The 19,801-nt window shown below is 39.3% G+C and overlaps 1 protein-coding gene across 1 annotated transcript in view; it reads right to left on the minus strand.

The window, feature by feature from the left end:
- Window positions 1–1,898: 1,898 nt before the first annotated feature.
- LOC113069890 (semaphorin-6B-like) overlaps window positions 1,899–19,801 on the minus strand; it is a 111,490-nt gene continuing 93,587 nt past the window's right edge. The window contains exon 17 of the mRNA XM_026242995.1: window positions 1,899–7,177. Coding sequence (XP_026098780.1) covers window positions 6,258–7,177 — 920 coding nt within the window. The 3' untranslated portion in view covers window positions 1,899–6,257. The remainder of the gene's footprint in view (window positions 7,178–19,801) is intronic.

Genomic DNA, 19,801 nt, shown 5'->3' on the forward strand with positions numbered 1-19,801 from the left:
TACATAGACTACTATGTATAGTATTGTAAAAAATATAACATTTAAAATCAACACTAAAGATCGCATCTGGAAACTGAGTGAATTTCCATACATTTAATGACACAAAAATCAAATCATTTTGAGGGATTTCCAATTATATTTGTGCACAACACTTATTCAGTTTTGTTTGATTACAGATTATTGCACTCAGATGGCTTTGAATTACTCTCGGGGGCTGTGTTTCTTGAAATTATGAACACAGCGTTGTTCTCTACTACTGTCTAACTCGATCTATAGGAAGTAACGAGCTCTCCTGTTTACAAATCAGGTCGCCGTGAATTTGCCAAGTAAGACATGTTCCTGGATCAACACTGTTGTCCAAAAATATAGATTTAGCCCAATCCCTACCGATCATTTATTCCTAAAATCAGTGGGAAATGATAGTTGATTAAGTAGAAGCACCTAACCCTGATTGCAAGCCTAAAACAGATCTTTCCTGAAACATTAGATCTCAATTCTGATTGGTTGATTGGAATGTTGTTCCAGGATCAACAAGGATGATGATCCAGGAACATGTTGTACTTGGTGAAATCACGCTCACCTTACAAATCAACATGTGCCTGAACTGAATGTCAGCAGACTGTTGTTATAGCAACACAGTCTCTGTCAGGAAATCCAGAACATGCCCATATATATACATTTTTGACCATTAGCTATTAAATATATATACAAATGTATCCTACTTATTGTATTACATATAGCCATATAAGCCATATAGTTTAATTAAAGTTGTGTTGGCAAAGCATATTAAATGGTCATGGGTCACATGATCAGTGTCACAAATGTATTACTTGATTAATGAGTTACAAATCTTAAATATTCCAGAATGGTTGTTTGTTTCCAGTTCTAAAACTCTCGCTTTGTTTCAGTTTTCAGTTAGATTTTGAATCCAGATCGATAATGTTGTCTCAAACCGTAAGGCTATTATATCCATGAGATGGAGAACACTGCCACCGCGTGGACATCTGTTGTACCAGCAGAACTTCTGTTTCCAAGAAAATAAGTTGCATAGAGGAATTGTCTCAGTAAATGTAAATCATCTGTTGAGATTATACATGCAATATTAATCAGGCTATTTTAGTAGCTTGGATGACCATGATCTGTAGCAAGCTTGTGTTGATACATGAGCAGTGGTTTAACTCCAAACACATTTCCTCTAAACAACATCAACAAAACGTTTTATTTTATTTTTCATTGAGGTTCCAGGTGAGCTTGTTAAAATTCCACTTTATGTTAAATCCCGATGAGGGAACATGAATGTGTCTGGCAATAAACTGGAAGAAATAAATATTCATAGAGCTTCAGGGTTGGAAAATATTATAAAAAGTAGAAGTTGTGGCTCAGATTCATTGCAAGATTTGTTTGGCATTTTTTCAAGTGCATGTCTACAGTCATACCTGTTATCAGTAGACCACAAATGATCCTGCGGTTTAATAACCAAAAAGAGCGCATGCTGCTATAAAGAACCACTAATTATAAAGAGTACTGATCTCAGAACATGTATTGGCTTTTGTATAGAAATGAATAAAGCTCTCTGTACCAGTACTCTTGAGATACATCACATTCATGGTTTATATTCTGCCTAAAACAGCAGGACCGCCCCAAAAGCAGAAGGACAGGAAGAACTGAACAATGTACCACTTAAAAAGTACAATGTATAATTTCTACAATAAAAGTGGAAACAAACCCAACATTACTCTTTTCTGAGATATTGATCTTTGTCTTTTAGAACAGGGTTTCTCCTTTGTCTTATGTCTACAACCCCTTTAGTAAGATCCAAGTAGACCTTCATCCCTTAGCAATAATAAAAAAAAAATAAAAATAAAAATAACACAAAGCACCAGAAAGACAAACAGCAGTTAGGTTGTTGGTGGTTTATTAAAACAGGAAATGATAACAGAGCACAGTCTCCATGCTCAATGACAGTCAGAACGGAGGACAATGAGTTTCCAAATGCAAAAATGTGTGTGTACACGTGTTTAAGTACAGTGGGATCCAAAAGTCAGAAAACTTAGTGGGACTGAAGATAAACAAGTTTTAAACTTTGGACCAATTAATAAAAATATAAAAAAAAGGCACAAAACAAATAGGAAATATTTAAGATTTAGTACTGTTTCTGGGTCATTTTCCATGTGACTCTGTAGAGACGGTCAGATGTTCTATCTTCCACTGAAACACAAGATGCTCTCTGGATCATTTCAGTTCATGGTGAAGGACATGATCATCAGGTGAGTGCTGCTGTTTGAGCAAAAGTGGGACAAACTGTATACAAAGACATTTTGATACTGATATGATGCAAAAAAAAAAAAAAGGCAGCAAAATAAGACATTTTGGACCCCACTATCCATGTGATCTTGTGCGTTTGTGTGATTGTGTGTGTCTCTTTATGTGCATTTGTGCTGTTGATTTGGAAAGCATGCATGTGACTGTCTGATTGGTGGACAATATTAGGGCACACAGTAGCATGTCGTGTTGAAGTACACATTACCTCTGTGGACTCCAGACCGAGGCTGTGTTCATGCAGGTAGTTCACTTAAATTACATTTAAGCATTGAAATTATGTACACTGAAGGGACACGACTTGTCATTTAATGACAATGGACCCAGTAACACGAACAGCCTCAGGTGCAAAACAAATCAGAAGTCCATCACAGTTAACAGAAGACTTGGCTCTTTTGCAAAATTGTTTTTTTTCTTCTCTTTCTTCCAGGAGAAACAACTCCAATCCAATTTCTTTTAGAAAAGAAGTCTTTGCACAGTTCAGAAACCAGGATCAAACACTGAAATTCAGGTCACAGTTGCAGAATAATCATTGTCGCTGAAAAAATTCACACTCCAGAGAGCAAATCAAATCACTTGCATGAACTCAATAAACCAACCGAAAACATTACCACAAAACAAACAAATGTAAAAATGAAGATATCTGTACTGGCTAATATATTCTCTACAAATATACAAAAAAAAAAACCTAGTTTGTGCTTGTCAGATGTCTGGTTTTGCGTACCGAAAGCTAAACAAACCATTTCTTCCTTTGTGTTTGCACATTTTGTCAGGTGGCCCATTAGCTGTAGCAGTTTGTGGCAAGGGGACGTAAAAAAAAAAACTAATAATAATAATAACTTCAGGGTTTTAAAAGACAAAGCAGAGAAAGAAAACCGGCCCAGACAATGAGAAAGCCTCAAGCACACTGTCCTCACTGTTTACAGACAGGATTTTAATTGGAAAATTGAGAGAAGGGAGCCTTCTAAAAACATAGCTAGATATATTCTGTCCAAACAAAACCCTAGCAGAGTTTTTATGGCCGATTCCATTTCTTGCTTGAGAGAATTACGACAGGAAAACAGTGAAACAACCCTCGTTTATTTTCTTTTCCCGGGAACACATTTTATAGAGCTCCGCAGCAAATTAACTCCACTTCACTACCTCAAATTCTTGTGCGAATTAACCCCGGCAGTGCTTGGAGATTTCGTACAGGGTTTCACAATAGGTATTATCTGCGTTTTCTGCTTGTTTTTGTTTTATTCTGGGGAATGTTACTTATATGGGATGCGGTTGGGAAGATGACTTGCTTCTTGAGTTTTGCTGCCCACATCTCAGGCGATTGCTTTGTAAAATCTGGCTGTGAGTAAGCAAGTGGGTGCCTGTGTTTCTGCACGTCTCTCACGATCATCTCTAGGCTTTATCAGGCCAAGACAGACTTAGCGTAATCACGCATGTTTTGCCTAATGGTGCAACAGAGTGAAAAGCCAGTGAGAGGGAAGCAGGGCGAGCGCATGCATGGGTGGGCAGACCTTTTTTCAGCACATAGTGGGCCTCAGTCTGTGTGGGGGTAGAACAGTTCCAATATGAACAGATGAGCTGGGCAACAATTAAAAAAACTGTGACAATAATGTTGATTGTGTAAAAATAATTAGGCACCAAGTTTTGAACTCAGTCATGCATTGGCACTTAAGACCTATAAATTAAACTCTTCAATAATTGCTTTAATGTTTAGCTTCAATGGGTTTCATCCATCCACATTCAAAAGAACACACTCATACCCTGCGAAATGCTCTATTATCACTAAAGCAGATTTTTCATTTGAAAAACTTTCTGTTTTTATAACAAACATACACTTACTGTTGTAGTATTGGTGATTATAGGACCAGTTTAGAATATAAACAATAACAGGGTAGACTTATAGTGAAATAAATGTGAGACCATAGCAAATGTTATTTTTGCATTACTATTTGTTTCAATAGTACACACAAAAAGAAAAAAAAGGAAAAGAAAAAAAAAAGATCTCCAATATTGTATTTCCATGACTTTCCAAAAGAAGTAGTAAAAGAAAAACTAGGATTGATTATGGCAGGTAGGAGAGAGAAAGATGTCAAATTTACCATCACTCACTGCAGCAGTTTTTATTATTTCTCTTGTAATTAAATGACAGGGAAATATAACAAAGTATAGTGTTATACTCTACTGTTTAACATTTCGGGGGAAAGTAAGATTTTTTTTAATGTCTCTTATGCTGACCATGGCTGCATTTATTTGATACAAAATTGTAAAATAATTTTAATATATGACTGCAAAACTGAAATTGAAACTGAAAAAATTTAATTAAATTTGAAACATTTTTACAATGTTAATTACTCCAGAAATGTCACACTCGCATGTCACACTTGTGAAAAGGGTCCACTCAGGGCTAAAGTAAAAAAAAAAAAAAAAAAAAAAATCTCTCAACATGCGTTACTGCCCTCTAGTGCACACAATTAGGTAATGCATGGTAAATTACGGGTTCCTCACGGGAAAAAGCAGCGATAACGTCGTTCACTGAGAGGTGAATGAATTGATTAGTACACTATTTCTTTTTCTTGCCTCCCGTGGGGTTTACAACTCTGAAAGAAACAAACAGCAATCAAAAGAGAACCCGAGGAATCTGAACAATGGCTGAAGCGGGCACAGTGCCCAGTGGGTCTATTTTTTTTGGTCTCCATCTAAATGTAACATTGTATTCGTCTGGTTCTGTGAGGTTTGTGGAGGGTGGCAGTGAGGGGGGAACCAGTGGGATCCGATCTGTCTGGTTCCTCATTGACATTCTCCTGGGCTGGGCTGATGGCTAGGCCCTGACTCTTTACGGATTTTTGTTGATGGGATGGTCTTCTCTGGCTGGGACGCACAAAGGCACCCAGTGTCAGTGAGACACTCTGAATGCAGCTCCCTAGCAGCCCAACTCGAACCAGACAACCAAGCTCACATTAGAGTCAATGGACTGCAGAGAAAATGAAGCCAGGCTGAGCGTAAGAAAGAGAAAGTGTTGCAAATGCTCTGCTCTTATGCTAGCATGTGTAGGGGATTAAAAAAACACACACTAAACTTCTTGGTTTATAAAATACACCACAAAATAAATGGGTACACCCAACAACATATTTCCACAGTGCTTCCCTGCTCCGTCCAGAAAGCATGGACTTATTCCTCCATGATTTTTGGTGAATGCTCTTTTACATGACCCAGTTAAATCTGATATTCCAGCACACAGATCTTTAAAGTTACATGGCAGTTATCTTGATTGCTTCCTGACACATAATAGTATAAGAAAGGGAACGATAGTCAGTCATTTGACATCAGATCACTTAAGAATCTCCAGTGTTTGTTGGCCATTTTGCTTTCATATCAAGCCTAGCCGACAAGCACATTTTAATCCCCGTTTTGCATGGCTCACATACAAACAGACACAAGGAAGTTTGAGCTTGTCTGCAAAGGCCCAGGATGCACAAAAGCAGCATCCAGGTGCAAACGTAAAGCAAGAGAGGTGAAAATGAAACACATCACTTCCACTGGATAGTGCACAGGGTGTGAGATTACAAAGAGAGGCGAACTGCAACTGCTTCGCTATGCTAAACAGTCAACGTAGCCGTTTGCAGGATTATGATTATGTATGTCACCTCCCATCACCCAACGCATCCGTTTTCCTAAGTGATCCTTCCGCTTCATTAGACAGGGTGTGATAGAAGCCGCTAACGTGCTAAGTGGTGTCACCCGGCAGGCAGTAGAGGACAGCGGCTTTAACACCGTCAACCATTAACACTCTCGTTCTCTCACTCTCAGAAGTCCTAGAGCTCAGCCACTGGTGGGGGACTTTAAACACACTGGATGGCAGTGAGAAAGGACAGGATGGGCAGGATTACAGAAGGAGTCTGAGTCTTGAGGGTAATGGAATGTGAATGGGTCTGGACCACTCATTGGCCATTTGGGTTGCGCGCACTTGCACTTTTCACCAGCAGGTGGCTGTAGTCCTGTATCTCACTGAGCCCCCGCTGAGTGTGATGACTTGGTCGTACTAACGCTGCATTCGTGCGCGGCTGTATCGGATACGGGTGGTGGCTAGAAGGAGTTGCGTTGCTATTGAAATTGAGTCCGTCACGGGACCATCGCAGATGGTCATCATAATCTGACTGCGTGGTAGGAGCCGAAACCACCCTTCTGCGGTCAGGTGAGTCCTGAGGTGTTGCTGGATAGTTGTATTCACCAGCAGAGTTGCGAGTAGGTGGGGCGGACGGACATCCACCCTGTTCCCGCTGATTCGGTGGATGGGAGAGGATGAGGTACCGTTGACGCTCCGAATGAGGAGGAACATCACCTGATCCCTCTTGCCGCCCACCTTGCAGGTACTTGGAGCTCAAGTAAATGACCGCTGAGTTCACCTGGCAGGGTGTCCCTGTCTGTGTGAGGAAAGTATGGCTCTGGTCCCAGTCGCAGTCTGTGAGATGGACATTAGGAGTGGGACGTTTCTGCTGCAGAGGTGTCTGTTCCGGAGTGGGAAGTCCTGGGTCGAGGTCTCCAGATTTTGGCCAGCCGTTGGTGAACATATTCTCAACCTGTGAGCGGGGTCGTTCGCTGCCACTGATACGTGTCACGCTGATCACGGAACCACTACGGCAGTGTCCCAGCATGCCCTGCTCCTTGTCACTCTTGCGACGACTCCCCATGACAGATCCACTGGCTCTGGAGTGCTGCCGGTGCTTGAGGCTCATTATCCAACACACCATCAGACCTGACAGCGCCGCCCCGGTGGCAAACGCTGAAACCGCTGACACCACCAGTAAGTTCACGGACACCAAGCCATCTGGTTCCTCAATGAAACTCTCCTGCAGAAGACCTAGACACATAAATAAAAAAGAATAACAGTGAGCATAAAGAACACTTTTCTAACTGACGAAGAGTTACAAAATTAAATTACCTTGAATTGTTCTTTTTTTTTTAAGTCACTTTATTTTTCTATGAGGTTGAAGAATGCATGAGTGAAGGAAAATAGCAGACTAATTGCACTCATTACTACCTAAAGTAAATGTTGATTTTAGCAGCTGTAACAACTGTCTTCCTGACTGAAAGCATGTATCATCCATTACGTGTTTTGGAACATTAACTTTGAGAAACTTCTAGAACTTAATAATTCTGACAAATATCCAGGGCTGCTGGCAAAATGGGTGCCCTAAGCAGGATTGTTTTGTTGTGCCCCCCTTCCTCAAATATTATAAAAAATACAAACCTATGGGTAAAAACAGAACTTAAATAAAAAAGTCAATAGATACAAATATTTTTTAAAAATTACATTGGTAACTCTTAACAGTTGCCTATGGACATGACTTTATTAATACAGTTGTCTTTTTATAGTATAATTGATTTTATAGTCTCAAGCATTCAGAAATAATGCAAAAGAAAATTAAGCAGTTTTACTATGATAAAACCATGGTTTATTTTTTTAAGGGTTGTGATGTCCACATGTTTTTAGTTGAATAAATTATAGAGGCTGTGTCATCTATATCAAAAAGCTGGCCAAAAATGGAAGATAAAGTGAATATTTGAAATAAATGTTTGACTGAATAGCCTGAACAAGGATTAGATTGTCCTCGAAGGGTAGCAGCAGCAATTACATGGCCTTTGGCTCCCCTTGCAGGTATTTTTAATAACATGTAATGTACATTAATTTGTTTATTTTGTATTAGACTACATTATGTATTTTAACAATGTTGACAATTATGATCATTTGCATTCAGCTGCAAACATGAGGTGCTAGCGGTCGCGAGTGCGGATGGGGGAATGGAGCGTTATTTCTTTTCACCTTTTTTATTTCTTTTTGTTTGAAGCAACTGGGATGGTTCCCCCCTGGGAGTTGGTGCCCTACGCAAACTGCATACTCTGCATATAGGAACTGGCGGTACTGTAAATATCAAAACTTTTGTTGTATTCGCCAATGACAAAGTGCCCTCGGTGTGTGATTTTTAAAAGACAGAACAGACGGATGAGAATAATGGATACCATTCACTGAAATGACAGAAGACGTGTGTTCTCAGAAGAGCACCAATCTATCTATCTATCTATCTATCTATCTATCTATCTATCTATCTATCTATCTATTAGCTAATATATCAGCTAGCTAGCTAATTCTTACAGTCACAACAGTAAGAACCAAAATAATGAAATGGCTTAGTAGATTAAATTTTTTGAAACAAATTATTTTAACTGGCAAATTTATCACAATAAAAACAAATGGTTACCATTTAACACTGGTGAAAATCAACAGCCTTAATTAGCACTTATAGCTGTTTGCTTAAGAACTCAAATAAAATGAGAAGAGGGAAGGCACAATCAATAAAAACATTTGCTGGGACAATTAGCTCGTAATAGCTTCCTCAGTGTGGGTGTTTGTCTGCGAGACTTTGCTGAATTAAAAGATATATTAGCTGTACTTGGGCACCAGGGAAAGAAACTTTACAGCACAATGTCAGTCAATGTTATGACCTAGAGCCTATCAATTTTTCTGACTATATACATGTTTACTTCTCAGTTTACTTCATTTTGAAGGGACAGACTACATTACCGAAACAATACCTCAAATCAATCAATGCATTCATGTGGATGCTGAATCAGTGTCTGGTTCTTCCTCAGTCCTTTTCTCTTTCTTTCTCTCTCTACCCTCCCTCACTGTGTGTTTATCTCAGACTCTGTCCTGGTACCACTCTCTGTCTATTTTGTTTGCAGTGTGGGGGGCATTATGTTTATTCTAACTCAGACGGATTCCAGGTGTGTGTAACTTTTCCCAGTATGCTAACTGCTGTCTAAAGGGTGGTAGACTATCAGTTTTTGTTTTTGTCATCTCTATGATTAACATTTCGGCTGCTGCGGGTGGCTTGTGGCTGCACTGCTGTTAGAAGTTGGATAAACAGCATTGGCATGGGACAGTTAACTTCACGAACCACTGACTAAAACAGTGACTTGTTTATGCTGTCGCAACCCACTTGGCATTCACAAGGGCCCCATCATGTATCAGGAACCCGGGGTCCTGAGGGGATGTGGTAGATGGGCGGGATGCAAGATGATGCTATTTTCTAGGTTGTTTATGTTCATGCACTGTGGTGTTTACTTTCAGTGGCATGAAGTAACAGGGTGGAAGACGAAGTGATGGTTGATTGCTTAAAGACTTCCCTTCTCAGTGCGATACACTTCGTGAATTTTTCTACCAAACTAACAAACTGGAAATTCAAATGTGCCAGCAACACATTACAATAAGGTACAATAAGCCATAAACATTTATGCATAGGTATCAGGAACCAACAATTAAAAGCATTTATTAATGTAGATTTTTTTAAATACACATATTTATGGCAACATACTGTATAGCACATACTGTATACATATAAAATTATATATAATAGTACTAAATTGTAATAAAAAACACTATTGTTCACTGTTTTGAATGTTTCAAAGTTTAATTTTCCATGTTAGTTCATAATATATTTATACAATTTTAAATGCTAAAAATGCTTTAGTATATGTACATAGAATAGTATTTAGAAATGATTCAATATTTAAGATTCAATATTTCAACTACAAAATACATCTAGTTTTGCTATTTGGTTTCAACCACAGATGCTGTCGCTAAGACTTAACTTGTATTTAACTTGGAATAGTCTTTTTAGTAATGAATGATGACCTGAAAAATAGGTACTTTTAATATCTAAATGATACTGCAAGAAGTAAAAGCGATCAAAATGAACCTTATCGTAAACTTATCTTTTGAAAGTGCACCTGAGGTCATGAAGAACTCGCTGAGAGCTGTCCTCTCCAAAAATACCATTTTGTTTGCAAGCAGCAACAAAACACACATCAAATGCTCTTTGTATATACTCGAGTATATACAATATACTTTCCAGAGCACAGCCCTGATGGTGCCTCAGATAGAAGAGACGCATTAAAACGCCCGCCTGTCTGGAGGGCCACCTCTCATTCTTTCTCCCCTCTCGCCTGCAATGTGTCCATCCTTTTTTACAGTAAAAAGTTGGTGCATGCATTCAATGAATAGATCAGGGCCATTATAGATGTTGCCTTTGTAGTCACCCAGCTTTGTCGTGACGGGAAACAAAACACACAGACGAGAGTGGACAGAGAGCGATAGAGTGTCCCAGGCATGGTTTCTTTCTTTTCCTCATTCCCGACGGGGTGACAGAAACCCACTTATTAAAGCTTAATGGAAGGCAGCCGGACTGTCGGGCTGAGGCGCAGCGAGCACGTCTTCAGCTGGAAGCTCCAATTACAACCGAACAATGACGGTGGAGCAGTCTAGTTAGAGTTAGACATCGGAAGGCAATAGGCCAAGTGCTAAAAGACTCAGAGCCCAGGGACTAACTGCCTTGCTTTTGCCTCTTTTCTCCCCCCGGGTCGATTCACTAGCAGTTTGATGTTTGTTGCTTATCTCTCTCCATTTCTGTTCACATCTTCTCCTGCTCATCTCTCTGTCTCTCTCTCTCTCTCTGTCACGTCCTTTCATCTTCTGCTGGCTGTCTGTCTCCGGGGATGTACCCTTATTCTTTTATTCCCTGTATCACTCTATTGCTCTCGGTCTCTCTTTTCAACCTGTAAGCAGAGAGGCGGCTAATGAAATGCTAGCAGTGTTCGGTTTCTTGTTGAGATCGTGTCATTAAAAACCTGAGGTGTAATATGGATTTTCTTCTAGCAAATAAGTAACCTTCCCGAGGTTTATTAATTACCCGACCGAGGGTGAGACAGTTTAGTGTGTTGAAAAACGACTCTTATCAGCTGTGCTTATGTAACAAACACTTATTCATGCAGTAGGTTTCTGCACTATGTTAGATGCTGCTGTGTGTGTGTTAGTTTGTGTAGTGTGTTATATTAGCACGAGGCCATACATGCGAGTGTGTGCATGTGTGTGTGTGAAGCAGTGGCCTATGGCACTGACTTTACTCATTATCTTTTCTCTTTCTTATATTTTCTTGCCTTCACTCTTGTTCTCTATCTCTCACACACACACACATACACACACACACACTTTCTCTTCTCTGCAGAAACACTGCAGGCTATTCTCTGTCTGCCAATCCTCTCTCTCTTTCTGGTTCTCGAGACGTCAGCCATCTTTTGCTGTACTCAAGCCTCACTGTTGCCATTGCTTTGTGTTAAGCATGCTGAAAAGACCAGCAGTTCTGGTCACCAGCATATGTTTTAGAGTTTGGTATGGTGGCATCCCTATGGGGAGAAACAGCGATATTTAGTTTGTTTTTCAGTGAGATTTTAACCAATTCATTTCAGTTGATAAGGTCTGACCGAAGAATAATGTATTCATGAATTTTACATAGTTTACTTCATTCACTACATCCCATTTTATGCAAATACAATTTTTTGTTGGTTCCTTTGACCAACATGACTTCAGAAATATGACTTTAGAAGACTTATCAGGATTATAGCTAAATAGTAACACAAACTACTGTTATGTAACTTTTCTTGTCATTTAGGAGGTTTTGAAACACTAGTCCTCATTCACTTCCAATATATGGAATAAAACTGCAACCTAAAATTCCTATTTTTTGTTGTATAGAAGAAAGAAGTTACACTGGTTTAGAAAAACATGATGACAGAAGTTTAATTTGTGGGATTTTTATTCTCTCATCATTTTCTTAAGCTGTTTCAAACCTGTATGACTTTGTCTTCTGCAGAACACAACAGATTATACTTTATCCATACACTGAAAGTCAATGGGGTAAAAATAACATTAGATCAAACACATTCATTGTATGGGAACAAAAAAAACACAATTTTGTTTTTGGAAAAACATGAGGTTGAGTACATTGTTGAGACAATTTTTGTTGCTGGGTGAACTATCCTACCTTGGTCAACCAGCAAAACTGATCCTAAAGATAATTAAACTAAGTAATCTGGTCTTGTCTGCAAGGAAGCCATGCATAACAGCTTCCCCATCAAAATTTTCAAACTTTTTAAACACGTCTGTTTACAAGTATAGTGTTTACAGAAAGATAGTAGTGAAGACATTTATGACTTCTTAGCTTACACTTAAGTCAAGTTCTCAGATCAGTCTGCAGCCAGCAGGTTTCCATACGTCTGCACGTGTTCTTAATTAACTCTTTTATAATTTTCAGTAAGAGAGAGCTGTTCATGGCCTATAGCACTTCAATAACATGAAAGGCTGCCTGGCACCAGTTCAGGATTTCTCATTTCAACATAATTGTGCACGCTACAGTCCACAATGTCTGACGATGATTAACATGAGACTAAATAGAAAGGACTGTTTGAAATAATGAGGGGTGTTGAGCTGGGGGGCAAGCTCAGGATATGAGCCACCCCAGCGGAGCCCAATGTTAAGAGAAACGGTCTGCTGCTAAAACACTGTTGCCTATTGTCGCTTGCTCACCTTTTCCACATTCTGCAGACGCCATCTAGTCAGCCGCAATTAATTGTACTCAATTAGTGCATAGCTTTTCAACATAGCTTTCCCTATTAGCAGTAACCGTTGATGACAAACACTAATGAGGATGCAGATGAGAGCTGGTTCAGCTGTGTTAGTACAGAACGAAGTGTGTCCTGCATTGCAATACCACAGATGTGGCTGAAGGGGGCTCTACTGTAACAAGAGGTTTGCTGGTAAACTGACATCATCAATTTAGGGTTGAATGGCCAGAACTCTCAAATGAAAATATTAAAAAATATTTGACATTTCCAGCATGGTTTATAAATTCAGAAAGTGACCCGGTTGCTGTAAGTCTAGCCAACCGCAATTGCAAAGCATGACATCTGCATTCACCACAATCACGAAACCTCCAATTTCAAGTTAATCTTTCCAGCATGCTTAAGACTGTAAATTCTGTCTGTCAGTGCTCGGCATATGAGCGTATTTTACCAGCTGCTAAAACAACTCCTTATTTCTATTAAGTTAAAGCTCCTGTACTGACGGTTTGCCTCCATAACGGAGATGTTGAGTTTTCAGGCTCTATCTGGCTGAGGCGGAATAATTTTTTCCACACATTTACTGAATTGAGAAGCTTTTCTGGATCATTCACAATCTGCTGTGGAGGCTCAAAATGTCTCTTTCATGCTTGGAGACTCAATAGAGACACAGGTCCCTGGCTCGATGAACTGAGCAAAATCCTCTTTAGAATGATCGATATAGCCTGTTGGCATTAAACGTGTGTGTGTGTGTGTGCGTGTGTGTGAGAGAGAGAGAGAGAGAAATGCCATCACTGCACCTATGGGTGCATGCAAGGTATTAATAAGGCTGAGATGTTTTACTCATTGTTTTGGTACAGTATGATTCTGACACACACACACACACCTGTCTGAACTATCACTTTCACCCAGTCATGGTGATCTGTGGCAGAGAGATTCTTCATGCCCTGTCAACATACCTGGCAACCGCTTCCTCAACACCACAACAGTCATGCGGCTCATCGTGCTGCAGGCTCCAGTCGCAGCTGCTGTTGTCCTTTTATGTCTCTCTCTCTCTCTTTGCAGGTAAACACGCCAAGATTTCTCACACACCAAGGCAAAGCTCCAGTTGCCAGATAGTGCCCTGGGAAGTGCACTTCAGCATTCCCAAAAGAACAAATTTTGTCAAGGGAGCTATCATAGTGAACCCTGCGTAGAGACGCTCTGAATATACACTCATTTCCCTCTCTTGAGAAGTCTTTTACTAAATGAGGCCATTTGACCGACATGTCAAACAACCAATCACAGTTCGTTTCGTTCATCATCACATTTCGAGGCATGGAAATGTTGCCACAATAACAGACCGGTGTGTAAAAATCTCGGACATATTTTAAAGATTCTATTGCGCAAACTTTCAATATTTCACATACTTTAAAAAAATCCAGCGTTTAGTTGATACTGATAAGAGCTCGTCGTAACAGTTGTAAACAGGGCGGCTTTCTTCTTTCGTGAGGGGGTTTGGCGCTATGGTATCTTTGTTTCCAGGCAGAAAGTTAAAGAATGCAACACACGTCTCGCGGAAATCCTGTAAAATTCAACCAATTCAATGACGACTTTGAAACTCCTGTAGTGTTTTCACTTTTGTGTCCCGTATGCATCAGATGTTTAGCTAACGGTCCTTGGGCATGACGTCTGAGGCTGAGACTAATACCCCCCATACTTTCTAAATGGAACCAATCAACATATAATCAATTAATTAAAATACCACATTTTTGTAACAACTATGAACAATGTGGTGTTCATAGCTAATTGAAATCTGTATGGATGAATTAAATAGTTTAGATGGCTGTGTTAATTGCTGAGACAGCATTTTCTAATCACTTCAGAGTAATTACTTCAGACAATTGTGTCTAACTATTTAAGAAAATGTCTATAAGGGTAAAAACTTAAAAGCATAATTAGTCCAAATTAATCATGTAACTGTTTTTGCAAATATATCAAAAAGCCAGTTGTTTCACTGTTTTCTAGGAATTTCTTCCTGTCATTCCACATTAACTTACTGTGGGGTGTGGCCAAATCATTTCAAATTGTAACTTTTGAACTGAACGGAAGCCCATTCTCAATTCTAAACGGAATGGCTTACCTCAGTGTAGACATACGTGTGTGTGTTTGTCCACGACTAGATTAATGACCTGGACATGATGTTGTACTCCAGGAGAACATGAACTGCCCCTGTGGGAGTGTTTGAAAGGTCTGGAGGGCAAGAGCACCATATCTGTCTTACAAACACTCACTGTAACATCTAACACCTCTATAAAACCTATTACTCCCACCTAACAAACTACACAGAGCGTACAAAACGTGGTCTGGCAAAACCATATGTGACACTACAAAATGACAATCTTCATTCTGAGTAAAAGTTGTATATTACACATCAAATATATTCTGCTTGACAGATTTAGACACTTTGCACAGCATTTTTTTCCCTTTTTTGAGGACATAAAACTTGATACTGAATAAATGCCATATCGTCACAAATCATTAAAAAATATCAGTTTCCTCCAAAAAATTAGGAAGCAATATAGTCTTAAGCATCAAATTATCATATTAGAATGATTTCTGAAGGATCTGAAAATTCAGCTTTGACTTACAGGAATAAATGACTTCTAAAATATATGAATTCTAAATTGTAATATTATTTCAGAATATTACTGTTTTTACTGTATTTTTGATTGAATAAATGCTTAGCCTTGGTGAGCATGAAAAATTTATATCAAAAACATAAAAAAAAAATCTTCCCCATCCCAAAACTTTAACAAGAGATTACATGAGACATGTGATTATATCTATATTTGCTAGCTGATACCAATTACAGCAGAGAAGCTACTGTAATTTGCCAGGGTGTGCCTCATTGCCTCTCTCTGCATGGCTGTCATCCCACTCCATAAGAATGATGCCACCGCGCACTTCTTTGTGTAACATGGACTTCAGTTAGCTTGTGATTACAACCCACTGTTTGGAGATTCAAACACCACCTTTTTCCAGGAAATATTTTAACAGCGGCATAATTGCCTCCATCTGTGTCAACTCTGTGATTATACTCGAATGCTTTTGCAGCTACGTACACATAGGAGAAAATGCTAAGCGAGTGGGATATTGATGCAAAGAAAGAGTAATGGGGCTTATGACTGTCTGCTCTTTGTAAACGTATTGTAGTTGAACTGACGGTTTAAGGAGAAGCCTCATTTTGCAGTCCATTCACTCGTAACAACAGTGGAGCGTGACAGTTCTCTCATACACTGATGTTTCCCTTCCTTTTGATGCCTGGTTTAACAGCGTTGACATTTTCTGATGAGTTTCTGTGCAAACAATGACTCTGTCGCTCCCGTAAGTGAATGCAGTTAATGTTTACCAGTGGCAGGTATATTTGGATTCTACCCCAGTAAGAAAATTATTTATTTTCATTTAATCATTTTTCTTTAAGGAAACTGTACGTTGTTTTCAGGAACCACAATCTGCCAAAGCCAAACTCTTTTGACACGGTTACATATGTATATGTATGTATTTACATACAGTATAAACATTTACCACATTTACAATTTACCAAATATTACCACAATTTAAAACGTTTCCTATTTTAAATTACATTTTCTTCCCATGATAAAAAAGCAGAAATTTCCTCAGCCATTAGTCCAGTCTTTAGTGTCACATGATCCTTCAGAAATTATTCTAATATGATGATTTGGTGCTTAAGAAACACTTCTAATTATTAATATTCAAAACAGCTGAGCTGCTTCATATTTTTGTAGAAACCGCATTATTTGAGATACAAATCTTTTTTAACAATATAAATGTCTGTACACCAGTTTTGATCTATTTAATAGTCCATGATGAATAAAAGCAGTATTTTCCCTCCAAAAACAAAAAACAAAAGTGACCCTAAACTTTTGAACGGTAGTATAGTAGTAGAATATTTTTGTTTTGCTTCCTTTGGCATAATAAATCACTCTCCCTTGACCCCTCACATGACCTAAATTTTACATTGAAAAGAATACTGTTGAAGTTTAAGGAGCGTTAAATTAGCCGCTAATCCTGCAATCGATATGCCTGACTTAAAGGTCATGACCTGTAAAGGGTTAATACCACATTGAGGTAAGATCAGGTGAGAGAGAGAGCAAAGTGTCTTCCCAGGCTGGAATGTCAAATGTCATGCTATTCACCTCAAGCCAGCATTTCATTCTTTATACATCATACTCCTTCCAACAACAAACAAGTTAATTGTTTCAAGCATTGTTGTTGATTTTTGAGAACAGTTATTGCAGCTGGTTTAGTCATCGGCCATCGTTACACAAGAATTCACAACCTGGCATGCCTCCCTTAACAGAGAAAGAAACAGAAAGATAAAGCCAAAGAGACATGCCCTCAAAATGCAGAATGGCAAGTGGCTGTTGGCGGCTGTGTCTCGGACCTCTGAGGGCAGGCCTCACAGATCAGCTAAATTAAAGCATCTGATATCTACATTTACTTTGATCAACTCTGCCACGGAGCATCAGGCAAAAGGAGAACTGACATTATCGCTAAGTGCTTGGTCAGGGCACAGGAAGAGCAGGTGCACTCTAATTACGCTCCTCGCACTGATGAGCAAAACGAAAGAGATGGTAGGAACTGCCAGATCGGTTACTCCAAACACGTGGTGAAGTGAAGGTGGAAAAATGACACAGAAAGATAGATTTGGGCAGTTATCATACAGAAGTGCCCTGCGATGTAACAAGCTATGCACCATTTAAACTTTTTAATTCTTATGCATGCAGCTTTTATGCAACCTCATATTAATTGAGAGACTCATTTGTCTCACTGCAGGACCACTTAATGGGTCATATAATGAAGAATCAAACTTTACTTGCTCTTTTGAGATAAAAGCTTGATGTACCATTAACATACGGTAACTTTTTAACTACATCAAGTCGAAAAAAAGCATTTATTGAAGCAAAAATGTAAAAACAACTCCCTTTGAATTAAATTATGCTTGTTTTGCTGCAAAAACGGATACTGACATTATAAGTGGACTACAGTGAAAAAAATTAACTACAATCTACCTTATTTTTCAGCTCTAAAGTAAAGTAAATAAATAGTGCAAACTGCAATAAATGTAACAACTATCTGAGCTACAAACCAGTGTGTTTATGATCATGATAACAATAAAATAATAGGATGTGAACATATCTGTATATATATATTTAGAAATAGAGTGGGAAAAATTAAACTATTTTTTAAGTGAAAGAGGTACAAAGAGCGAGGGAATGAGAAATTGCTTCTTCAATACAGAAGGAAATGCGAGCTTGTCAGAGAGTTATAGCAGCGCAAGGCCTTGGCAATTGCAGCAGCGATGGTTCTGTGACACTGGAGACATCACTCACAGCCCCGTCTGTGCACCCAACCCCACCCCAGACACCCACCCTCACAGTCACGGGCTCCAGCTTGTCTGACAACCACCACCAGCCCTCCATACTTCATCTCTCTATATACCATTTTGCCCTTTGTATCTCCCTCGTTGGTTTATGGATCCCACCTTTTGCAATCATTCAGCCGAGACCGAGTCAGAGAGACTGGATGAAAATCAATTCTTCTCCACTGCCCCCACTTCCACGGACCACTTTTCTGTCATTTAGCAGAGCTGTTAACATCAGCCCCCCTATGCTCTCTCGGACATGTGGACATCTGGGGTTCATATGAAGTTCAGGCTCATCCGGGTGATCTCAATCACTGAGGCTGCCACCAAAATCAGAGTCTGTAAACCCTCCCAGCAGGAGATGAAAGCCAGTCACCAGCTACAAACTGTGATGGATGCAGTGCTACATCCTCTAAACTGCCCACTTCTCAACCCCAGGCCTGTGTCTCCCTGCACTGCAGGCCCAGGAGAACCACACTCGAGAAGCGTGATGGATGTGACATGCGCTCCGCTGATCAAAGCCTTGTAGGCAAACACTTATTTACACAAGACTTATTAAGGATGAAGAATGAGACGATGTCTATGCAAGTCCCCAGTCTAAGAGTCACTAGAGAGACACCCTGCCTTTCAGACCAGCTTTAACCAGCATGCATTTACATGCTGATCAAGACTGGTTTATGTCAGTTAGTGATGGTCTAAATCTAAATTAAATAAGATAAATTTACTCAAGAAGCAACACTGCCAGTGCAATTAGACAAAACACTGAGAAAATGTACTTTAGAATTTAGAATTTACTTGTTGCTTCTTAAGTAAATTCATCTTGCGTCAAGGATTTTATTTTGTGATATTTATCTCACAGAAGACTTGATTCACAATTGATTTTAACAGGGTTTGAGGTTAGCAGGTTGCTGAGAAAATAGCACAGATATTATACTAGGTAAAATAATCAATTACTAAAATCATGAACTAACAATGAAACATATTTTACCGGATTAATTCAAGTTTACTTTCTACATAAACTTACATTTTCAGTTATATTTTTGTATTATCATGTGCAAGTAATTACAATGAACTGAACATTAACAGATTTATAAATGCTTAAAAAAAAAGCTACTATGTTTTTTTTTCTCCAGACTTACTGCTCTTCTCCATTAGGAAACACATTAGCAAATACAGCAGCTGGCCTCACCACCCCATTACTTTCTGGCTTGTGCACCACAACTGAACCAGGGGCTGGAAAACTTCAAAAGCTCCTGATGAGCAGATTAAAATCCAGCCAGGCGGACACGATCATTATGCAATATTTATACTTCCAAGTGTTTGTGGCTCACAGTAGATGAGCGAGGTCTCCTGTGGTGGACCCAGGATTAATGTGCACCAATGCCTGTGCAGAATCAGCGGTGAGATCAAAGGGTTCTACAGCGAATTAATTTCAGACTGAACGACTGATTTGCTGCGATGAACCCCACCAAGAGAGGCTCACACAGAACTCAGTTCCAAGACGAACATAATCGGAGATGAAAGGGGAACTACAAATAGAAAGCGCAAGTTGTGATCGCCACACTCCCGAACTGAGGCTCTTGCAGCAGAACAAAAGCTCAA

This window comes from Carassius auratus, unplaced genomic scaffold, assembly GCF_003368295.1.
Source record: "Carassius auratus strain Wakin unplaced genomic scaffold, ASM336829v1 scaf_tig00002576, whole genome shotgun sequence".
Classification (NCBI taxonomy): Eukaryota; Metazoa; Chordata; class Actinopteri; order Cypriniformes; family Cyprinidae; genus Carassius; species Carassius auratus.